We start from the raw sequence: 20,762 nt of genomic DNA, 5'->3' as shown, positions 1-20,762 counted from the left end.
GTTTCCTTTAATTTGTTTTTTCTTTTCATGTATCAAAAAAGCAGTTGGTTATGGTAGAAAATATATGGTCGAGGTGTAAGTTAGTTGTGGGTTGCAAAAGCAAGTAATCGAAACGTTCTGTAGTAAATTTTTATTTGGAAAACAACAACTTTCTTTTATGTATTTTGTATTGAATATGCCTATACTAACCATTACTTAAATTTACAGGGTTCAAAGGCCAGAACCTCTTGATGAGTTTCGAGTCATAGCTAGACATGCCAGTCTGTTACTGCTACAGCTTTGGCAGAGGATGATTCAACTAGCTTTTCAGTGTCAAAAGATGGAATCATTGTTCAGCGGGGCGTAGAAAGCGGGAAAATGGAAAATTCGTATGGCCCTCTAAGAAGTAATGGCAAAGAATCACAAAAATCCAACCAAACAGCCAAGTAAACATGTTCTATCAATGGTTGTAAGCTCTGACAGTCGGTATTTGCTACAGGAGGATTTGACCGTCATATTCATTTATGGGATATACATACACGACAACATATTAGGGTAAATGATGTTTACTTATATTACAGAAAATTATGTCAATCATTGTGTAGGCAACACATGAGTTATTGCCTTTTTCAAGTTCAAAGTAAATAGAGTCATTAGGTAGACGGTGAAATGACTAGGATTTCCATGAAAGTACTGATAATTTGACCAATGGTTCTTTAATCAGCATTACATGTGGTGTATCCGTGCATAATTAGGCAGAGGGAAGTTAAACATTTACTCTGACAACATGTTTCTATACTTCTGTGGCAGATTAAGAGGAGCCAACATAACCTAAGAATTCTGCTATTATTGTTCTTCGCGCGGGCGCTGGTGAACATGGTGTATTGCCGCTAGGAACTCCAGAGTTGTGTTAATAAATTATCCAATTAAGGTCTTGACTTCCACGAGAAATACAAGTGGGTTTTTTAGGATATCATGTATAAAAGTGTTACAAAAATAAAACAACCATCAGTTCTTGGATATTAAAAAGTTATGCAAGAGAAATGAAATTGTATTTATTTCTTAATTTTCTTAATTAACCTACACTTTGCACCATGTTTGATGTACTACATTTTTTAACTAAATTTCAACTTACAAGCTCTTTTTTGATGTTCAAAAAATTTGTTTATATGATTTGATGTTAAATTTGATTTCACAAAACAATTCCGTTAAATGTGATTAATAGAATTGTCCGTGCCCTAGGGCACGGGCTATACCCTAGTATATATATATATAGTAACTCCATCATCAAACACACTACTCCATCATCAAAGCACAACTCCATCATCCAAACCATGAAAAACTCTAGTAACTTGTCTTCCACTGAGATCGAGGGTGCGAGACCACTACCCCCTGAAGTGATAGAAAACATATTGTGCCGGCGTCCGGCTAGAAAGGTTCTAGAGTTCAAAATTCTCGGTAAAGCATGGGGTCGAGCAATCGATGGGTCAAAGTGGGAAGATTTTGTTAAGAAACATATCAAGAATCAGGAAATGGGAGGTTTTAACGTTGGGGGATTTTATTTTGAAGTGGAAGATGATAAGATGAAAAATTTCATCAACTATAAGAGTCTTGGGTGTGCCATTCAAATTGTATCTTGGGTGTGCTCACTTGTTTTACATGTACTTAGCAACCCGATTGCCGACTTGTTTTTACATGTAATCGGCAACCCGATTGCCCACTTGCTTTTACATGTACTCGACAACCCGATTGCCAACTTGTTTTTACATGTACTCGGCAACCTAACTGCCTACTTGTTTTTACATGTACTCGGTAACCCGATTGCCTCTCTTCTTATACAAGGTTTACATGTAACAACCTGATTGTCTTGTACTCGTACTGGTACACGAAAAATTTCGCTTGTCTCAATAAAAGATTTTTTAAGGTGCTAACCCACTTATGTGGCCATGTTTATATCTACAAAACGCGAGTCGAAACGACTTGCCAAAAGCAACTCGATTGCTCATACCAAAAAGCATATACATAACTTGTATATGCAACACTCGTATGGTGCGTTTGATGAATTTTGTTTTTCGGCTTTCCACTTTATTCCCCCAAAATTTTTCTTGTTAACCCGAAACACGGACACCTTTTTTGATCCACTGTTTGAATCTACATTTGTCTAATTTTCTTTTACTCAGCTTCTTTTAGTTTTTGTCTAATTTTGTTTTGAAGTACTACTTTTTTTTTTAGGTTGGGCAATCGGGTATGTGATCCTACCATTATTTGTGATAGGTGGAATGTAGTAACATGGATATGCATGGAATGGTTTAGCCATGTATATATGCATGGAATTGTTTTTTCTGAATCATCATCATTGTCTTTTGCTGCAATTTCTGAAACATCATCATTGTCTTTTGCTGCCACAGCCGCCCCTATTGTCTTGCTGCTATAGTCCCCTGTCGTCTGTCCTTCATGAGTTGTGATTTACTATATATATAGTAACTCCATCATCAAACACACTACTCCATCATCAAAGCACAACTCCATCATCCAAACCATGAAAAACTCTAGTAACTTGTCTTCCTCTGTGATCGAGGGTGCGAGACCACTACCCCCTCAAGTGATAGAAAACATATTGTGCCGGTGTCCGGCTAGAAAGGTTCTAGAGTTCAAAATTCTCGGTATAGCATGGAGTCGAGCAATCGATGGGTCAAAGTGGGAAGATTTTGTTAAGAAACATATCAAGAATCAGGAAATGGGAGGTTTTAACGTTGGGGGATTTTATTTTGAAGTGGAAGATGATAAGATGAAAAATTTCATCAACTATAAGAGTCTTGGGTGTGCCATTCAAATTGTATCTTGGGTGTGCTCACTTGTTTTACATGTACTTAGCAACCCGATTGCCGACTTGTTTTTACAAGTACTCGGCAACCCGATTGCCCACTTGCTTTTACATGTACTCGACAACCCGATTGCCAACTTGTTTTTACATGTCCTCGACAACCTAACTGCCTACTTGTTTTTACATGTACTCGGTAACCCGATTGCCTCTCTTCTTATACAAGGTTTACATGTGACAACCTGATTGTCTTGTACTCGTACTGGTACACGAAAAATTTCGCTTGTCTCAATAAAAGATTTTTTGAGGTGCTAACCCACTTATGTGTGCATGTTTATATCTACAAAACGCGAGTCGAAATGACTTGCAAAAAGCAACTCGATTGCTCATACCAAAAAACATATACATAACTTGTATATGCAACATAAGCATAAATGAAGTACTTCATTCAAAGTTTACGCACGCGTACTACATGTTTAAACCTTTTTTTTTTTAAATAGTGGATTCAAATTTCTTTATATACCCATGACAGAAGAAGTGGAAAACCAGAGTTAGATCAACTTCTTTCTTAGCACAATTTCTCCCTTCGTTGTTAGAAAGAAAATCGAATTAGAAGAAAAGAAATAGAAAATATGAGCTAGGCCTTCAGAAAATCTTAGTCAAATTCGTTTTTTTTTTAGAAAATGAGAGAGAGAGAGAGAGAATTTCGACGAGAAAGCAATGAGGTCGTTGAAAACCCCACGAGAGAGATAGAGTTATATGGATTAGTCAAACTCTATTTATTTATTTTTTGAGAAAATGGGAGAGAAAGAGGAATTAAGCGAGAAAGCAGTGAGGTCGTTGAAAACCCCACGAAAGAGATAGAGTTATATGGATCAATAAAAGAAAGAATATAAAGATCCAAGAATATTGTAACTGTAGAAAAGAAACCAGTTACTGTAATGAGATTGAAGAGAATGAAAAATTTGGAAGAATTTGATTCAGTTTACCTTGATTAAGATAACCATGGAAAACTGAATTCACGCATCCTCTAGAGAGCAAGAAAAAAAAGTAAAAAGTGAGAGATTTCAGAAAAGAAGATTAAGGTAGTTAGGAGTAATCAAGGTTTTGATGTTCATAAATCTCGATGAACTTAGTTGACAGATGAGACTCAAATTGTTGACACTTACAAGGAAGGAGTAACTTTTTAATGTAAGACATCCGAAACTCGTTCTCTCTTTATCTCCTTTAGATCTTAAACATTCTTCTACTATGGAAAAGTAGGAGCAATTCAAAATCAAGAAGTTTATTATTATTTATTTATTTTTAAACTAAATGATTGAAAAAGAAAACACAAATTTAGAAATCAGTAAAAAAAAAAATTAATAGACAGTACTCCGGCGAACAGTAGTCATTGATATTGGCTACCGCCGCCGATTTTGCGGAAACTCCCTAGGATCTAATTCAATACTCGTTAGAGTTTTTAGGCTCTAGATACCATGATATAATTAGAGAGAATAGATCATTCTTATTCCATTATAATTGTTGATTACAACCGAAATATATATAGAGTCTCACAGTCACTCTATTAGGTAAGAAGACTAATTAAGATATCCTCTCAATATTACTATATATCTTTTATAAATACAATAGAGAACAATATATTTGAAAGATATATAAATAATATCATGCTAAGTCTTCATCATCTAACAGTAGATGTGGTTGATGTCTTCAAGATCCAATGGTATATGTTAATCTTATTTACAAAAGGTTCTGAAGTGTCCTCCTGCTCCAAAGAAACGAAAAAGTTCTTCTCTCTAGGTTAAAACTCTTCTCTTCGATTGAAAGAATACTTCATTCTTCCTCCCAATTTCGAATCGATTTTTGTGATTGATGAAATTTCTACTGTCACGTAACAGTTCATCTTAATCATCATCCTTTTCTTCTCTCCTCTCTCACCTTTGTGGTAATCACCAATAATATATAACATCATTTCTACTACAAATGACACAATAACTATTCTTTCATCTACCCAACTAATCACAAATTCTCAAACCCTAATTTCTTTAGGAGTAATTTTCAAACTAGGGTTCTTGAGTCCTGAAATTCTAGCAACAAATAATCTTGTTTTGACCCCCAATTTGTGACCAATTGGTCGTTTTGGCTCTCAATTGTGTCCGACAGATAGTTTTGAAGGATATAATGCCTAAAGTCTGAAGGAATGGTATCCTTCCGAAGGAGTGTCCTTCGACCAAGGATGCAATGCGTGCAATTTGGCTAATAGGATCTTAATGACCTTACTCGGAAGATCATTAGTCCGGTCCAATTAGGGGTCGTAATGCTTAGCTAGAAGCCAACTACAATCGTCGAATCAAGAGTTGATTCCCGGCTAACATAGACCGGATCCTACAAGGGTTACACAACAGAGTAGTGATTTGAACGGAGAGAATTGACTAGATGGATAATGGCAAATAAGTGGATTGGATCCATTATTGGTAAGTCCTGAAAGATTCGGAGAAGTCCGAAGAGATAAACATGTCCGGGCCCAAAAGGGAGGCCCGGAATGGCTTTAGGGAGGCCGGCCATGTGATGGCCGGCCCAGGCAATAGGGCCGGCCATGTGATGGCCGGCTAGGCCCTAAGTGGGCCGGCCAAGGAAGCCCATAAAGGGCTATGTTGGCCGGCCAACTTAAGTGACCCAATGGAGGGTATTATGGGTGTTGCCTAATAATTAGGTTTATGGAATCCTATTCTGAGTCTAATACCTCTTCTAATGATTTCTATATATACCTAATTATACAACCTAAAGAAGAGAGAAAAAGAAAACTGAGAGGCAATTCAGAGACAGAATTGTGAGTGTCTGAAAGAGTTTCAGAATATACATCTCAGAGAGAGAGAGAAAAGGAGTTTTCTCAAGTATCTAGTCAAGAAGAAGGAGTTCTTCATCTCAACCTTCAAGAAGGTCCTAGCTGACTGAAAGGAGGGAGTTCAAATCATTACTCGGTGTCTCAAGTAGAGGAGCTACACTTGGAGCTCTTATCTTCCGAATACTGGTCGGAATTTAGTTCGTGGGAAAGCGATTAAGAGGTAATCATCTTTCCATTCTAGTTCATTGGTATGTTCATGTATAGATCCTGGAAATTAGTGTTAAACATATGATGTTTGAGATTCCGCTACCAACACTAGACAATTAGGTGTATGAGATACACTAGGTTATTCCCCTACAAGTTTTGGCCCCCAATTTTTGTCAAACCTACCCGTTTTGCCCTTAGGAAATTTCAGTAATTTTTCTTCTTATTTTTTGTGATTTTGTTTTCTGTTTTTCTCTCACCCTTCTTTTCGTCTCTCTGTCTCTCTCTCTCTCCACCACCACAACCTTCATCATCATCCACAACCACCATCTCATCTTCATCCGTTATCTCATCTTCTTTATAAAGATTTCAATATTTATTAAACTACAAAACAAAATCCCAAAATAAAAAAATCAACTTTTATCTTAGAAAAAACTCAGATCCATCTTTTGAAGGTTTTTCTTTTGATTTAAACCCTAAAGAGTTCAAAATTTATGCACTAATAAAGCCCTAACAAGAACCATCTTCATCATAATACCCTAATTAATTGACATAACTGGAAATCTAAGTTGCATCAATAAACAAGAAAGATGAAATTTACCAAACCTAGATGAATCTCCACTAGGAAATTACCAAACATCAACAACAATTAGATGCATTCCATTGTAGTAAATGGATCTAGGTCGCTTGATTAAGAACTTAATTAGACCAACGAGAATAAGATTGATTAAAAATCCAGTTAATAGACGATGAGGATCCAATGAAGACTGTTGGATTTTATATGAAATATCTGAGAAGAAAAAAGCCATTGTGACAGGAATAGGAAACGAACATGTCAAAAATTGATAAATCGGTTTAGGAAAGTGAAATGTGGTTTGTTAGAGTGGGTTTCTGTGGAGGTGGTAATGGTAGTGGTTTGTTTTTCTACAAAGACAGATTTAAGGAGGAATTTCTCACTTAAATCAAAAGTGTGGAAAGTGGTTGATGGTTAGTGACCATGTTTTACAAAAAAATAAAATGGAATCTCACTTTAAACCCATTATTTTGGAAGAATTTTGGTGGTGGTGGTGGCTTCACCCTACTTCAGTTCAGAGTTAGAAATTGAGAGAAGTGGTGGTGGTAATGGTGATTGTTGATGAAGAGGGGTTGTGCTGGAGTGAAGAGAGAGAAACAAAGTAAAGAGAATGAAACAAACAAAAGTGAGAGAAAGAAAAATAAAAGAGATTCTCACAAAAATAAAATAAGAAAAGGAAAAGAAATTACAAAATGCCACAAGGACAAAATGGGTAAGTTTAACAAAAATTGGGGGCCAAAACGAACTGTCGGACACAATTGAGGACCAAAACTGCTAGTTAGTCACAAATTGGGGGTCAAAACGGAATTAACTCATAAAAATAACCCCATTAAAGAGTTCATCGTCGTCAGGCACTCTAAGAATTAGAAATGATGGAAATCTTCAAATTTTTTTAAGAATGAAAAAGCCCTGTAAAACCGATTGATTTGAAATCAATTTGAAACAATACCGAGAGAGAAATAACGGGGTTAGAGAGAATAAGGATTTGGACAGAGTAGGGATTAGAGAGATTAAAATGAAAAAGAATTACTTTTAGAAGAAGGGTATTAAAGGAAAGAAAACAATCCGATGTTAAATTTAACTGGGGGTTAAAGGAGATCATTTTGAATTTATGGAAAATAGGTGGTCAAAAAAGAAGCTGGTCACAAACTAGGGGCCAAAAGAAAATAACACTTATTATTACTATTATTACTATCTCAATGGGCAATTGGCATTTAGTATTTTAATATCAACATTATTGTCTAATTATATGAAATAATATATTTTTACTAATAATTCAAAAAAAAAAATTGAATTTTGTAGACATTCATGGGTATTCATTGTTTTAATATTATTATTGTTTAATCATGTGAAATAGTACATCGGAACTAATATTTCAAAAATATATTTTTCGACATAGACATCTATGGATATTTGTGGACATTGACAAACATTTAGTGAATAATAATTACTATAATATTATTATTATTTTTATTTTAATATATTTAGTGGACATATGAAATAACATATAAAAAAACATTTAGTGGAGTATAAGAATATATTTGTTGACTTTTGTAGACATCTATTACATAAAACACAATGTTTTGTGCTGACTGAGACAAAACGAAAGACAAATACAGCCGTTAATTCCAAATTCTCATCAATCTTACCCTTTGGATCCATTACCTACCTAAGAAACTGAAATTTATTTACTCACTCACCAAATCTATTATACAAACTCATGATAAATTTTGACCGTCCAAGTCTCCATCGTTAAATCTCAACCATTCAAATTTATCCTTAAGTCATAACCTATATCATAAAATCAATGATAATTTAATTTTTATCATCTATATAACCTTTGACAATCTATTATCTCCATTAACTTTTTAAACATTAATTGTTTTTAAGTTATGAAAGTGTAACCCTTAGATCTTAGCCCCTAGAATCTCCTTAAATCATAATCCTTGATCGTTGTCTCGTAACCTCTCTATCTCCATAACTTCTCAAAAGTAAATACTTTTTCAGTTAGAAAAGAAGAAGATTAATGGATTTTATCCATCCTCCTGTCTATATATACTTTCCTCCTACAATTTTTCTTTCTTACACTTCTTTCTTACTATATTTCTCATTTATTTTTGTTGAAAGACATTTCTCAATTGTTAATAGAAGAAATTTAAGTCGACAACAGAATTTTATCCTTAAGTCATAATCTCCATCATAAAATCAATGATAATTTAATTTTTATCATCTGTAGAACCGTTCACAATCTATTATCTCCATTAACCTTTTAAACATTAATTATTTTTAAGTTATGAAAGTGTAACCCTTAGATCTTAGCCCCTAGAATCTCCTTAAATCATAACCCTTGATTGTTGTCTCGTAACCTCTCTATTTCCATGACTTCTCAAAAATAAATACTTTTTCAGTTATAAAAGAAGAAGATTAATGGATTTTATCCATTCTCCTCTCTATATATACTTTCCTCCTACAATCTTTCTTTCTTACACCTCTTTCTTACTATATTTCTCATTTGTTTTTGTTGAAAGACATTTCTCAATTGTTAATAGAAGAAATTTAAGTCGACAACAGAATTGTTCAATATTATTATTTTTTAACTATGACTTGTTTTTAATTTTTTTTCTAATTTCTTTTTATTTATTATTGTTTGTAAATGTGATGTAGTTCTTACTCATATTTAGCGACCAAAACCATTAACCTTTTCTAGTTTTCCAAACACGTCCGTGACTTGGGGGCCTCGTTTGTTACAACGCTTTCTAAAAACCAAAACGGTTTCAATTGGAGTAGGAACGGGAAGAAGGGTTATAACTAGTATAGTAATATAGTCAGTGGCGAGGCCAGAAAATTTTATGAGTGGGGGCACTTTTTTGTTATAATTAGTGAAAGAATTCTATAGTATACGATCAGGCTAGAATCAAAAAACAAATTTTCAACAAAATTTTATTTATAGTTTAGATATTCCATGGTAATTTTGACGTACAACAAGTAATCTCTAATTTTCTCATCAATATGGTTTGGAGATCTTTCCCCCAACTGCATTCCCAAAAAATATTAAAATAAAAAACAAAATAAGGGATGAAGAGATAGTGGTGAAGATTAAGAAAACGATGGTGGAGATGATGAAGAGCAAGTGATCGTAATGGGAAAAAAAAGATAAACTTTCTTTCTAATAACATGTCTACTATAACAAACGTGTAAAAAAACAATCTTGAAATCTAAAATACAAGTCACTGAAAAATCAGACAGAATCAAAATTAAGGGAGTTATTTAGAAAATTCATCATTTCTACGAAGTCGTTTTATTAAGTTGGTCACTTTGAGGAGGCTAAAAGTGAATTAGTTCAACTAATAAGAACCAATTTTAGACCAAACATGCACTTTATAAAGTATTTTCAATAAGCAGTCATCTTAAACCAAACAATATTTTCAACTAACGTAAATCGTAGACATTCTACGAAAAAAGTGTAAGTACTGAAAATTCAAGAAAAGAAAGTGTTGTGTGTGGGTCAATCCCAAGACCTCCCCAATGTAATCCAAACATTTCACCACTTGAGCTAGAGAAGCATTATCTTTAAAAAGTGCAACTATATATATATATATAATATAATGACAAGTGCAATTTAACACATACAAGTCACATTAGGGTCATGGGGGCACGCGCCCCCACGGACCCCTATGTGGGCTATAATATCGTAAAACAATAATATAATGATAATAATTTTTGCCAACATCCCTTGGTTGGATGGTAAGAGGTTTAGTCCTCTACTCTAGAGGTCAATGGTTCGAGGCACGCTGACAATTCAAAAAAGAATAATAATAATAATAATTATTATTATTATTATTATTATTATTATTATTATTATTATTATTATTATTATTATTATTATTATTATTATTCCTTTAGTTATCTTCCTTACCGTATTGTCCCTAATGTCTTACATATTTCTAAAGACATCCTCTCTCTAAAAACTCTACAAATTTATACTAAAACGTCTTCAAATGTCCGTAAATTGAATTTGTCTTGAAATGTTTGTAATTTCGTGTGTTAAACCAATAACAAAGACAGTAAGAGACATTTGAAATGTCTTTAGAACGAATAGTAGTGACACTCAAAGATATTTGAAATGTATCAAAAAAATAACACGAACCTTTCATGACATTTCGAGGCGTTTGGAATGTCTCAAACAAATAATGTAGACTTTTCGGGCTTGTTTAAATGTTTGAAACGAATAACATAGACATTTAGAAACATTTCAACCGTCTCTAACTAATAACACAGACATTATTGATGGACATGAAACCAATACCACCCCTAAATCTTTTTGGATTATTTCCCAAATGGCCCCCAATTTTGTGACCAGCTTCCTGCCTAGCCCCCTACTTTAGCAAATATTCCCATATGACCCTCTTTTTCCGTTATCTTTAACTGTCCGTTACTCTCACTCCTCCGCCTCATTTCTTCTCTCTGCCAAGTCACTCAAAATGCCACATCATCGTCTTCTCCGGCAGGGGTCGCCGGCCGGCCAAATTTTCGGCCGGCGACCTTCAAACATAAAAAAAAAAAAACAAATTCCCCCTTTCTCTCTCTAGATCTGGTTCACCATGAACCAGATCTAGGTCTGATTCGAACAGACCTTCATTGAAGGTGGAGGAGTGAGAGTAACGGACAGTTACTTGGCAGAGAGAGCTTTTTATGTTTGAAGGTCGCCGGCCGGAAATTTGGCCGGTCGGCGACCCCTGCCGGAGAAGACGATGATGTGACATTTTGAGTGACTTGGCAGAGAGAGGAAATGAGGTGGAGGAGTGAGAGTAGCGGACAGTTAAAGATAACGAAAAAAGGGGTCATATGAGAATATTTGCTAAAGTAGAGGGCTAAGCAGGAAGCTGGTCACAAAATTGGGGGTTATTTAAGAAATAACCGAATCTTTTTTGAGGATAATAATTTGATTCCACAAAGAGATCTTTCTACATAATGCTTTTATTAGAAGAATCACTTTTATGGGTCCCCCCGATCCAACTCATTTCCCAGTCACCCTTATCCTTCTCCAGAATACGAACGTTATACAACGAACAATTGCTTTGCAGCTGACCTGCTGGACCAGTCTGGACCTCTTCTGTCTCTTGATTTAGATACCCACCAGGATCCGCCTGTAGTTTGGCATCAATGATAATGGGTCTGGATCAGATCAGGATCATCACTTTATGGGCCTTGATTCTGGGCCTACTTCGTTTAAAGCACATGCCCGTACAAGCTTTTAATCTGAACCGTAATTTTGAACAAAGTAATCCAGATCGAACGATCCAGCCGAACTGATTCACAAATTCACTCTACTCCGGTCTCCACTTTTGGGTTTTGTCTCAATTGAAGAATTCGAAAAGTAACTCCGGGAATTGGTCCTAGTAAAAGTCAAGAAGTCCAACTTTATAAGTTCTTTTGCGACAGAAAATTAGATGTCGTATCTGTTATGAGATAAGTAACATCATCCGTTGGATTCGTGACTATGTGAAGAATCTAAAGGGTAGGATTGATTCAAGGTCCTTTCATTTTCCATGGTCGGAGGATGTGAGAATTGCGCAAAACGACAGATTAGTTTACTAGCTGTATGCCACCATATGAACAATTAATAACTGTTTGTATTCTGTACGGTTTCCAGCTAGAGAAAAAATAGACCGACTCTTTCTTTGATGAGAGAGAATCTAAGGGGGGTAGTGGAGCAAGACTTTCGCGGACTAGAGTCCGCGAAAGGCTGAGGCATTCAAATCCAGACATTTGAGAGTCCACGAAAGTCTGAGGCATTCAAATCCAGACATTTGAGAGTCCACGAAAGTCTGAGGCATTCAAATCCAGACATTTGAGAGTCTATGAAAGTCCGAGGCATTCGATTGTAGACAAAATATGTCCCAGACTTTGGTGGACTTCATAGTTTGATGAATTTGTGAAGGATTTGGGACAAATTTGGAAGCCAAAATGTCTTTCAAAAAACAAGAGACATTTGAAGTCCATCATGTGATCAAAAAACAATAATAATATTAAAATAATAAATGTCTACCAAATGTCCATCAATGTCCACAAATATTCACAGATGTTTACGAAAGTCGAAAAATATATTTTTGAAATGTTAGTATAAATATATTATTTCATGTGATTAAACAATAATAATAATATTAAAATAATAAATGTCTACCAAATGTCCATCAATGTCCACAAATATTCACAGATGTCTACGAAAGTCGAAAAATATATTTTTGAAATGTTAGTATAAACATATTATTTCATGTGATTAAACAATAATAATAATATTAAAATAGTAAATGTCTACCAAATGTGCATCAATGTCCACAATATTTACAGATGTCTACGAAAGTCGAAAAATATATTTTTGAAATGTTAGTATAAATATATTATTTCATGTAATTAAAAAATAATAATAATATTAAAATAATAAATATCTACCAAAAGTCCATCAATGTCCACAAATATTCACAGATGTTTACGAAAGTCGAAAAATATATTTTTGAAATGTTAGTATTAATATATTATTTCATGTGATTAAATAATAATAATAATATTAAAATAATAAATGTCTACCAAATGTCCATCAATGTCCACAAATATTCACAGATGTCTACAAAAGTCGAAAAATATATTTTTGATTAGCACAAATATAATATGCATTACACATTTTGTAAATGGACTCAAGATCTTAAAATGTCCCCAGGACATTTTGTCTATGGATCAAATGTCTTGAAATGTCTATAAAGACATTTTGTCTACAAACTCTCAATGTCTTGAAAATGTCTATGAACACATGTTGTCTATAATAACTCATCCGAAATGTCTTGAAATGTCTACGGGACATTTTGTCTATGAAAGTCTGTGAAAGTCCGGCTCCACTACCCCCCCTAATACTAACAAGAAAACATTTTCAAATCAAGCCAAAAGAAAGAACATTTTAAACCCTCAATTTAATGGTGATATATGGATTACACTCTCACACTTTTGAAACAACTGGGATAGCCCCTTACTTTGGATGGAACAGTCAAAATCTAGTTAAAATAGCTTGTGTGCCGATCGAACATATGATCCGTCCCTCGCGGTGGGAGCACAGGTCATCCGCCAGCACTCGCTCCCACCACAAATAGCCTATTTTTATTTTTAAGAAGTTTATTTGCTTTTAGTTTTGGTCCAATGGAGGAACTAATAATAAACTAGTGATATATAGACAACAAAAATGTGATAGCTCACTTTTTCTTGTTGAAGTGAGGTGGCTCACTTGGTATGCTGGATTAACTCAACACATACGATATTGGGTTCGAATCTCATTAGTAGTGATTCGTGTTAGGACAAGATGTTCAATTTCTATTTCACTTAATGTTATTGGTTTAGAAGTTTAACTATAATTTTGACGGTCAAATAGTTTAGTATATAGTACATAATACGCTAATGCCTCCCAAGATCGGATCTCTTCAAGCAAATGTCCATCTCTGCAATATTCTTTCTCGTTTTCTTTGCAATACACTTCTCCCCCTCTTTTTAATATCTCCTTCCTCGCAAGCTCTTCTCTCCTCCTCTCTTTTGTCAATTTTTATCTAATATTTTTCTCTCTCTATCAAATCTATCTCTCTGGACTCTAAATTTGAATTGTGCAAGATGGTAAAGTCGGGGTCTTAATTTCAACTAAAAGCCTACACAAATCAAGAAAATACTTACTAGGAAAATCTTAGACAAATTATAGTGACCCGTCATTCATTGAGTTTGGATTCATCAATGATTTTACATAATTTTTTACAAATAATATTTTTTTTTACTTTGTGTTCATTACTTCGCATTTTGATATTTTTTTACCTCACATATATACAAAAGTTGCACCAGACCTGTAAATTGTTAGGCACGATGTGATTAATAAGGACAAAATCCTAATATATGGATACAGAGTTTCGTTTTTTATGCAGGTAAAAAGTTGCGCACAAGTAAGCAATAAAATTTAAAGGTCTAACAATAATTTTCGAATTTTCATTTTTTTTCTTTTTCATCGCCATCTTCACCGACGACCACCCACCTTCACCAACGACACCACTGATAGTCAAGTTCTTCTTCTTAACATGTGACGTGAGTCGTGTTTCCTATATGTTTCGGGACTATAAGGCACCAAAAAGAAGCAAACCCAAGTAAGCAGACGAGTTGAAAAAAAAATAAAGGACCAAGAGATTATTTTCACCTTGACGTGACACTAAAGCCTATAACTAGAAGAAAACACCAATTCCCTTTTAACCCATGGTTAGGTCCAGAGTGGTAGATTGAATCCTATCCACTAGATCACAAGGAAAGAGCTCGAAAAAGACAACTATAAGAGTAAAAGAATGATAATGCTTCTTTCGTCTTGGGTCCTTGAAATCCACATTTAAAATCTTACAACTACAAAATTTTGTATTTCATCTACACAATTCAGCAAGCAACCCACTCTGATTTAAAGGACATCGATTTTTTATCAGAATTGGTGTGAGAAGAAAGCGATCTCAATAAGTGCATGAAACTAGTAACGGATTCCCATCTTGACTAGAATAAGAACCTATAGGCAAATCCTCCAAATTAGAGGCTCAATTAATTATACTTCCCTATGAGAATAGTCCCACACGGGATAAGGGGTAACTAGCAACCAATTATATAATGTATAGGTCATGTCCACTCATTGCCAATTGATTTTGAGTTGGATGACCACAAACTTAACATGGTATCAGAGCTAGACCCACAGTGATAGGTTTAAAAGTCTCACGTGCTCCACGTCGCCCGAAATAAAAAAAACATGTGTTAAGCTAACCACGCTCATGTGAGGAGGTATGTGAGAATAGTCCTGTATGAGAGAAGGGGTAACTAGCAACCAAGAATATAATGTATAGGTTCCACTCCACTCATTGCCAATTAATTTTAAGTTGGATGACCACAAACTTAACATTCCCGAATCACCACAAAAACTCCATATTATAGGTTGATGCTCTTTAATAAATCTTGACCACGTGCAATTGGAATGAATTTCAAGAAAGAACTTGAGTTTGCCTACCTATTATCTTAGCATCAAAGTCGAGAACATCACAATAAACCTTAGACCGACAAGCAAAGAACGAAAAGCAATAGCTCGTACCACTTCAACACATAGAGCTTGAAGTAGTGCACTATCGTTAAATTTGGAATTCCAAAACGTTTGACACTTGAGATACCCAAATTTTTAGAGTTTTTATAGAAACAATTTGTCATAATAGTAGAAGTTTGTCTGAATGACCGTAGGGCTTCTTTATTGATCGAGATGGAAGGAAAGTGGTGCTTTTATAGAGGAAGAAGAAGAAGACATTTAGCATTCAGTCTTCGTCAAGAGATCACATATTTACGAAACAAAATGTCAATTAAATGATGTTTTACTTCAAATCTTCAATCCTATAAGTACAGTTATGTTGCGAATAACATTCAAGACAAATGAGATTAACATCAATTGATAAAAACAAAACAACCAACTAATTAAGCAACGATAATGACGAGATCTACAATAAAAAAACCTAATTTAATACTCCAATTTACGAAGGTGTCCACAAACTCTTTGCATGTATTACTCGTTTTCCAACAAAAAAATTAACTTGAATAGTTGAGTAGTTAAAATAAGTATTTAATTTGAAAAGAGAAACCGATGAAGTAAAATGAAACGAATAATATAATCACATAAAAAGTCCTTATCTTGCTGCAAATCCCTTTAATCCTTCTTATCCACATTACATAAAACTAAAATTTATGTACCAATGATATTTTTCAGTGTGCCAGACAATTTCTTCTCCGAAAACTTCGACCATATAACCTACATTGAGCTGAGATGTTGTTGTTATGCGTAATAGTCTTTTGTTTATTCGCATTTTTGCACTTAATTTGATAGTAGTAATGATAAAAGCAGCTGCGTAAGGCACTACCACGATTTTTCCATGTGTGTGTGTTTGAACGGTAAGTTTTTTTTTTTTTTTTTTTATAAAATGAAGGACTTTCCAGTATTGTGCTATCTTCATCTTCTTTGATGTTCTTCGGTGAAAGATCAAGACGACTGATCTTTGGAGCAAACTTGTGACTCTAAGTTCACCGCCACCTACAGTGATCGACAACCTGACCTTGTCAACTTCAATTGAAGTGTAATGGGCGTTGATACAAAAATGACCCCAAATCTTTATGTCAATGACAATGAGAACCCAACTAACCCTTAGACAAAAATTACCCCCAAATCCTTGTGTTAATGACAATGAGAACTGAGGGAAAATTTCGAAATGATCTAACCATTAGGGCATTAATAAAAAAAGAGTATAATAAAAAAAAAACTTTTGATATGTGCTTGTAAATACGAAGAAAGAATAATCAAATATGGAGCATACTTTGGTCGTGTTTCTCATGGTCTCATGTATTATTGGCATACACACCACCTGACCCCGGTTTTGAGTATTCTTGTTTAAACAAGGGTTAGTCTGTCATTCTAGAAAGTGGGTGTAAATCACAATTGGGGATAATCCAGGGTGCATGTCAAAATGGTAGTAAAATATTATCAATTGGTGCCAACTCCCAATGGACAGATAACAGAAAATTTAGAGAGAAGAGGTGTAATAAGCGCATTGCGCACCAGCTCAATTCTCTCTTGGCGCTCGCTTTCTTGTGAATTATTATTTCCAGCCTGGCTAACGTTTATCTATTCATCTCTCTCTATATTTATCTCTTTCCCTTTAATTTTCTCTCTCTAGTCTTCTTAAAACCCTGATTCAACTAGAAAGATTCTTCCGGCGAGGTGAAACGAAGGACTAGTAATGGATCCTTGTCCTTTCGTACGAATCCTCATCGGAAACCTAGCTGTTAAAATACCAGTAGCATCAAAACCTGCTCGTTCCGGTGTTCATCCTTCAAGTTCCCCATGTTTTTGCAAGATTAAACTTAAATACTTTCCTCTACAAACAGCTATTGTTCCATTGATTACGGCGGATTCTCAGTTTCCTGATGGTCAAGTTCAAACCCTAGCTGCTAGCTTCCACTTGAGTAAAGCAGATCTAAATAAACTTGCAGCAAAATCTATCTTTACTGGAAAACCTTGTCTTAAAATTTCGATTTACACTGGAAGAAGAGGAACTACTTGTGGTATTAACTCAGGAAGACTCTTAGGTAAGGTTTCGTTGCCGTTGGATCTTAACGGATCAGAAACTAGGGCTTGTGTTTTTCAGAATGGTTGGATTTCAGTTGGAAAGGATAAAACAGGTTCAAAGTCCACACAGATGCACTTGAATGTTAGGGCTGAACCTGATCCAAGATTTGTTTTTCAGTTTGATGGAGAACCTGAATGTAGTCCTCAAGTTTTCCAGATTCAGGGAAACATTCGTCAACCTGTTTTCACTTGCAAGTTCAGTTTTAGAAGCTCCGGTGACCGGAATCATATGTCAAGGTCAGTCTCTGTTCTTCTAATTCATTTCTTTCAGTTCATTAATTGTTTAGGGTTCTTGAATTTTTTTTATGAACAACCTCACAAAACCAAGAATATCAAAACAATATTCACAAAAATCATGGTTAGATTGAGCTGAACCGTGAACTTGGGGCTTTTTGATATAGTAAAGACATAGTTTTAGGGTTTTCAATCTTTTCTTGTTACCATATTTAGTTAAAGAAACTGAATTTTTGTTTGGTGATTATTCATGAAACAGATTATCACAACTAGAACCAACGAATTCAAGAAGCTGGTTAAGTTCATTAGGAAGTGATAGAGAAAGATCAGGAAAGGAAAGAAAAGGATGGTCAATAACAATACATGATTTATCCGGTTCACCAGTTGCAGCAGCATCAATGGTGACTCCGTTTGTTGCTTCACCTGGTACAGACCGAGTCAGCCGGTCTAACCCAGGAGCTTGGCTCATTCTTAGACCAGGAGATAATACCTGGAAACCATGGGGTCGGCTCGAAGCTTGGAGAGAACGAGGAAGTACCGATGGATTAGGTTACCGATTCGAACATCTTTTAGATACTACTAATGGTGGAATGGGTACAACTGGTATTGTACTATCTGAATCGACAATGGGTAGTAAAAAAGGAGGGAAATTTGTGATCGACATTTCTGATAACGGTAGATCCAATTCAAATTCACTGGCTTGTTCTCCGGGAAGCAGTGGCGATTATGGTTATGGGTTATGGCCATACTGTTTATACAGAGGGTTTGTGATGTCTTCGACAGTTGAAGGTGAAGGAAAATGCAGTAAACCTGCAGTGGAAATTAGTGTACAACATGTGAGTTGCACAGAAGATGCAGCGGCGTTTGTGGCATTAGCGGCTGCCATGGATTTGAGTATGGATGCGTGCAAGCTTTTCTCTCAGAAGCTTAGAAAGGAATTATGCCAAGAAACGCTAGGATGATGAGGGTTTTTGTTTTCATTCTAAAGGCTTCTTAGACTTCTTAGTCTTTTTAGTGAGTTTTTGACGATTAGTTTTAGTTTTCGTCACCTCAGTTTTTTACTAACAACAGATTATTAGATTGTTGTTTTTTTGTATATGTAGTGAGGAAAGGGAGAGAGAGTGTGTGAGGGGTTGTTTGAGATTTTTCATTTTATTGTGGTTTTTTGAGTTCAGACAGAATTGAATGATCATCTTAGGTTGTGTTAGTTGTTTTATGAGGAGTGGCTTGTTTGGTGATCACATTAGGGCAACTCCAATGTGGTTGGGCTGGGCTCCCAAATTTGAATCTGGGAGTCCCACAAAGGCACTTGGAGCTCCAACCCGGCTCCCAACCCCAAACGAACTAGAAAAGACAGTATTGGGTGGATCCTGGTGTAGACGCAGCGAAAATTAAAAAGAAAAATAAAACTTGATTATAGAACTAATAAAGTAAAGGGAACATACGATAACTTGATTAATAATTCTTTGAAAAGGTGAATAACAATGATATACTTGACTTCCTTTTATAAGAACTTAGACTTTGTTAGATAGACTCAAACAAGGACTGCTAAATACAGAAACCTCTCAAACGTAGAAACTCCTAAACCTAGACCTAATAGGAAACACTCAAACATAGAAACTCTAAAATCCTAAACCTAATAGACTCGTCTGTGACGCCCACTATCTGGACCGATTGACACGGTACAATCTGCATTGTTAGAAGTGACTCGAATATGGATTGGTATTGAATCCGGTTTACGACCCACCAACTCGTTTAATTTTGAACCCGTTAGTGGAGCTGATTACTGAGACAGAGCTGGTATGCGAAGCAGGGCTGTGAGGCAGAGCTGGACTCCGAGACAGAGCTGGAATGCGGAAGCTAGGCTTATGTCGGTGATTAATGTTATCCGTGTATAATGTCGGTTGTAGAGAGTCGGTGAGGCGGTGGGATTAGGGTTTAGTGGCTATATAAACTAAACCCTAAAGAGATATCAGTAGCACAATCTCACGAATCTCTTGTGTAAACTTGTTTGCTTATCATAGTGGAAATCATCGCGCCGTTGTCGCCGTGGAGTAGGTCTCACCAAGCGAACCACGTAAATCTTTGTGTTCTGTTCTTGATTGTTCTTTACTATTCCTATTGCTTGTCTTGGATTACTCGTATTGTTCACATTAATCCCGATTGGCATAACATGCATCAACTCCCCCTGCTCTCAAGAGGTTCGCCCCGAACCTTTCTGAAGGGAGTTCAGTTCTTCAAAGCCTTCTTCAAGGGGCAACAACGTAACAAGTTTCTTATTCAAATGAAATTCATAAGTATTAGCACACCCACGGTAAGTGGCATCCACATCTAATTGCCAAGGGCGACTTAAGATAAGGTGACACATATCCATGCACGTGACGTTGCAGGTGATTTCATCCAAGTATTCAGACCCAATAGAAAGAGAGATATTACACATCCGGTCGACACGTGTAGCGATTCCTGACTGTATCCACGCGGTTTTGTAAGGGTGTGGTTTAGGTGTTGTTTAAATGCCCAAGTAATCGACAAGTTTTGCAGAAATTAAATTTTCTACGCATCCATTGTCAATAACAATAGTACACCCCTTTTGCACCAGAGTCCCTCTTATAAGTACAAATTCTTCAGCTGAGAGAGTTCCTTTAGGTAAGGATTGAATAAAATCTTCTGTGTAACCAGCATAACACGATCACCATATCAGGATCGGTGACCACTTACTCAACATTATCGTCATCTGAATCGTTGTCCGTTTATTTTTCAACAAGATTGGCTTTCCCTCTAAATGAACAAGCATTAGAATAGTGCCTTGTTTCATAGCAACGATAACATTTAACCGGGGGAGGTTTCTTGTAAGGATTATCAACCGCCGATTTAGAGGTTTCTTCCAACGGTT

General features: G+C 35.5%; 1 protein-coding gene across 1 annotated transcript; it reads left to right on the top strand.

Annotated features, from left to right (window-relative positions):
- The first annotated feature begins 16,885 nt into the window (after window positions 1-16,885).
- On the top strand, window positions 16,886-19,076 carry LOC147538112 (uncharacterized). Its single transcript, XM_086642005.1, has 2 exons — window positions 16,886-17,872; window positions 18,129-19,076. Exons 1-2 carry the CDS (start codon window positions 17,247-17,249, stop codon window positions 18,829-18,831), a joined length of 1,329 nt encoding a protein of 442 aa, XP_086498131.1. The 5' UTR covers window positions 16,886-17,246; the 3' UTR covers window positions 18,832-19,076.
- The last annotated feature ends 1,686 nt before the right edge of the window (window positions 19,077-20,762 follow it).

The sequence above is a fragment of the Eschscholzia californica genome, unplaced genomic scaffold (assembly GCF_041429995.1).
Source record: "Eschscholzia californica isolate CP2 unplaced genomic scaffold, dmEscCali1.0.p SCAF_5, whole genome shotgun sequence".
Taxonomy (NCBI): Eukaryota; Viridiplantae; Streptophyta; class Magnoliopsida; order Ranunculales; family Papaveraceae; genus Eschscholzia; species Eschscholzia californica.
The sequence above is the reverse complement of the archived record's forward strand: the minus strand, read 5'-3'. Positions and strand labels throughout refer to the sequence as shown.

Bases quoted from the DNA above. Each gene is read 5' to 3' on its own strand.
- LOC147538112 (XM_086642005.1), top strand. From the start codon at position 17,247: ATGGATCCTTGTCCTTTCGTACGAATCCTCATCGGAAACCTAGCTGTT. The intron at 17,873-18,128 runs GTCAGTCTCTGT...TTCATGAAACAG, and splicing joins GACCGGAATCATATGTCAAG to ATTATCACAACTAGAACCAA.